The following is a 4,139-nucleotide window of genomic DNA, read 5'->3' as shown; positions in this document are numbered from 1 at the left end:
GAAAGAATTATTTGGGAAGTTATTTTATAATTCCTCTTTCAAACACAGCTCAGCAACTCACTGAACTCCTTCATCGCCATCTCTCGCTCTTCACCTTCAGAGGATATGATTAGAAATGTGCTTGGTAACTTCTAAATTGCCTTGAAAGATAGAGAAGCAATTAGGCATGTAAAGCAAGCTAGTAATAGTAACCTTTGATCAATAGAACTTTGCCCAAATGCAATTTGGCTTGTTGATGAGGATCCTCAGGCAGTAATTTTGCAGTATTATTCCAGCAATCATCACTGTATTCAAGGATGATGAGCGACTCCGCGATGGACTGGCCGCTATACACCAGAACGGGTACTTTCTTGTGGACAGGGTTATAGTCAAGAAGCAAGTCACTCTTGTTTGTTAAATCTTCCCCAACGTACACGTAAGCTTTGCCCTTTAGCTTACGGGGCTAGTTCAACTCTGTGGGTGAAGGCGCTTTCTTACCCAAAACCCAATGCCGAAATAACACCACCTCACTTTGCTGCTTCTCCATTCTCTCGGTCTGTTTTGGCCCTGGAACTGGGTTTTGATGCTTTTATTTATGAGAGTTGGGCAGAGGAACCTTTTGTTTCTCTGCTAATTGGTCAATGAAATGATAATGCTATAAAAATGTTTGGGGTGTTTTGATTAGAAACAAAAGTCGGATACTTGGAGAACCAAGTTGAACAGATCATAGCTATGAATGGTCATCATATCTATGAGGGCACGATACGACTCGGCGCTCAACCAATCATGAATCATGAAATAAACAGATTTAAAGCCCATTCATTTAAGCCCATTACATAATCAGGTTTAAGGCTTAGTGGGCTTTTTCAACAGGCCTACTATTAACTCATGGTGGTCTCACTTTTCAAATAAGTGAAGCTATTGGCACTACTTCACTATCATTCTAAAACCCCACTACTAATAAAATTATATGAGTGATGATACAACTACAAATTTTTGTATAAATTTATCTTATACGAACTGATATGTCATTAATTCATTAGTTGAATGAAAATATAAAATAATAGAAATAAATCATGTGGGCCAAAAAATATTTAATTCAACCAATTTTATCATGCCACATCAGTTTGTACAAAATAAGTTTGTACAAGAATTTGTAGCTATATCATTACTCAAATTATATTTAAGAACAACAAAGAATTAAACATACTTATAAATTTTTCAAACAAATTACTTACATTAATAATCAATCCATTTTTTTTTCTTTTTGTTTTCTACCTGTCACTTCCATCTAACTAAAATAAATCGTTAAAAGTTTAGAATAATTTATTATCATTTTCCTATTTATTATTGATTAAGAACTTTTATAACTAATATTGCTTTTAAATTATAATTTAAAATATGTATAATTTAACTTAATGATTGACATTTAAAAATTCAACATCTAGGAAACTTTAAATTCATGTATAGGATAACAACAAGATTACAAAAGAAAAGAAAAATAACAGAATACTTCATTGAATTTTAACAATAAAAAATTAAATTAGAAAAATAAAGAGTGCATAAAAAAAGGGCGTTTTTAAAAATTAAAAATAAAAATAACTAAAGGGTTTTATGATGAGATTAGAGGGGTGGTAATAGTCTAACTATTTTTAAAGTGATAATCAGGAATGCGCAGAATACTCACATCATGTCAACTAATAATTTCTTTTTGTTTTCAAATGCCGTCCATGATAAAAATTAAATCATCATTAAATTGCAGAATAAACATACCATTTGGCTTTCAAATCTAATATAACTAGAAAAGTGTTCAAAGGCCTACAAAACTTAATTAAGATTTTACGTACATGTTAGAGCAAACAATTAATTAATATAATTCCTAACATGAACTTGCTGCCTACAGCTAGTTAGCTAATTAAAAATTTCAACTAATAACTGCATGGAATACTACCAATTATAACATGAACTTGCTTGTAGAAACACTAGTTGATATCTCTCTTGGGCACGAAGAACAATCCCACAGCGAGCTAGGCTTCCAAGTTTCTGCAGCCAAACTCATCATCGGCAAACTGAAAGGAAACCCAATAGGTCTAACGGTGCTCTCCCACTGATCATCAACATGATTCATCATGTGTTGGTTCTTCATCAAAACATCCTCATGATGAAGATGATGATCTCCGTTGCTGATGTCTGTCACTGCTGCTTGCATCTCATAATGTGGCAAAGCAGTTGTTGAGAAGCCACTGTACTGATCTTGAGATCCGACAAAATCTATACACTGATCTGAGGCCTTGCCAAAGTCTCCAAGCATAGAGTCAGATGACATGCTTAATAAAACGGATGAAACATCATTAATATTGCACTTAGCTGCTGGGATAGTTGGTTCAAACGGTGAAAACATGAAACTGCTAGTTAGGTCTCCGGACGAAATATTAGGAAGCTGGTGATGAGGCTTGCTAATGATCACTGGGTTAATGGGTTTGTAGGGGACAAAATCGAAAGGCGAAAATGTACTATTCGTACTTGTATTAGTAAGACAAGAAGAAGATGACGATGGCTGTTGTTGTATATCATTGTTGCAGTTGAAGTACTGCGCCATTGATGATGTTAAACTGAACTGAGTGTTGTATGAGCTTTTAACATGTGCATCAGTACTTGAGGCTGTTTCAGGCAATGGAGAGACCCAGGATTGGGACAGAGCTCTTTGCGCTGTGGAGTTTGTTTTCTTGAAAATCCTGCATATAGCCCAAGAGTCCTGCAAAAGCAAACAGTAGTAACTTATTTATAGTGCTGGCTAGCTCTAAAAATATTTAAGATGACATCAAGACATAATATTAATGAACATTTGTTGAACTAGGTAGCTGTTTGATAATTTTGAGGATACTTTACATTGGCAGGAATTGTTTTGTCCATGAATCTCTTAGGCGGCACAGAGTCAATTAGAGAAGGTAACCGAAACTCATGCATCATCCAGTCAGTTTTGATGCCTTTAGCCGCTTTGCCTTTGTAAAAAACAAGCGATTTTTTCAAGCCAATGCACTTGTTTCCTTCTGATGAGTAGATAGGCCGGTCAGTTCCTGTGGCTTTCCAAAACCCAGCTCCAGTTACCCTATTTGGCCTTGCACTGTTTCTGTATTTTCTGTCCCTGGGGCAGTAAAAGTACCACTCCTTTTCTCCTGTAGTCGCCAACTCTGTTTGATCAAATAGCACAAAAAAATAATTTGTAAGATTCATTCTCTCTCTCTCTCTCTCTCTCTCTATGTATATATATATATGCATGTATAGAGATTATGAAGACACTTAAAAAAAATATGCATGAGTTTTGATTTATCATCTTACTTGGGAGATCCCACGGATCATATTTATAAATGTCAAGTTGCTTGATGAGCTCAATAGAGAGAGGCCTTTGCTGAATCTTTCTCTTTAAATAAAACCCTACAAGTTCTTCATCAGTTGGATGAAACCTAAACCCTGGTAGCAAGATTTCATCCAGCTTATCATTTTCATTTCTCTCATCCATCGCTTAATTAGCTTTCAAAATTAAGAGCCCTAGCTAATAGCAAGAAACCCTTAAACTCAATCACAGAAGAAGTGAAGTGAAAGCAAGAAACCCTAAAACACAAAGTTGTCTGTGTTGTTTTGAAAGTGGAGGGTTCAGTTAATATGAAAGCAATATATGCTTCCTGAGGAGGGTTCTGCCTCCGAAGGATCAGCCGTCTTTCCTGGTGACTTTTAAAGAAGTGTGTGTTTAGCGAGGAACGCGTTGGCTCAATCACAACTCACAAGCTGAAGCCAATTAAGCAAAGCAATGCAACAACTACCAAGAAATTAAACAAACAACTTAATGAAGTTAAATTTAATTAGCTGAGTCTTCTCTTACTTATGTAGCTTGATTTGTTTTACTTGTGCCTTAATGAACCCAGTAATTTGAGGTAATTAGTTTATTAATCCAAATTGAGGAATCTCAAGGATACTACAAAATCAGCAGCTTGTGGGGATTTGTGAATCTGTCTTTGATTTTTCATCCATCATCAGATTTGAGTTTTTTCGTTTTGCCCTATCCACTGCAAATCAAGACAAAGCTAGCTTCCAAAGAAACAATATTTTAAGTGTGGTCTTTATTTGAATTAATATTTGGAAACGTGGACCCTAAACCAACT

The 4,139-nt window shown here is 35.3% G+C and overlaps 1 protein-coding gene across 1 annotated transcript; it reads right to left on the bottom strand.

The window, feature by feature from the left end:
* Positions 1–1,710: 1,710 nt before the first annotated feature.
* LOC102617212 (protein FEZ) lies at positions 1,711–3,715 on the bottom strand. The gene is made up of 3 exons (XM_006483634.3): positions 3,319–3,715; positions 2,869–3,170; positions 1,711–2,734 (listed from the first exon to the last, which is right to left on the bottom strand). Exons 1-3 carry the CDS (start codon positions 3,497–3,499, stop codon positions 1,934–1,936), a joined length of 1,284 nt encoding a protein of 427 aa, XP_006483697.1. The 5' UTR covers positions 3,500–3,715; the 3' UTR covers positions 1,711–1,933.
* Between the last annotated feature and the right edge of the window lie 424 nt (positions 3,716–4,139).

This window comes from Citrus sinensis, chromosome 4 (assembly GCF_022201045.2).
Source record: "Citrus sinensis cultivar Valencia sweet orange chromosome 4, DVS_A1.0, whole genome shotgun sequence".
Taxonomy (NCBI): domain Eukaryota; kingdom Viridiplantae; phylum Streptophyta; class Magnoliopsida; order Sapindales; family Rutaceae; genus Citrus; species Citrus sinensis.
Note: the sequence above shows the minus strand (reverse complement) of the source record. Positions and strands in the feature narration are given on the sequence as shown.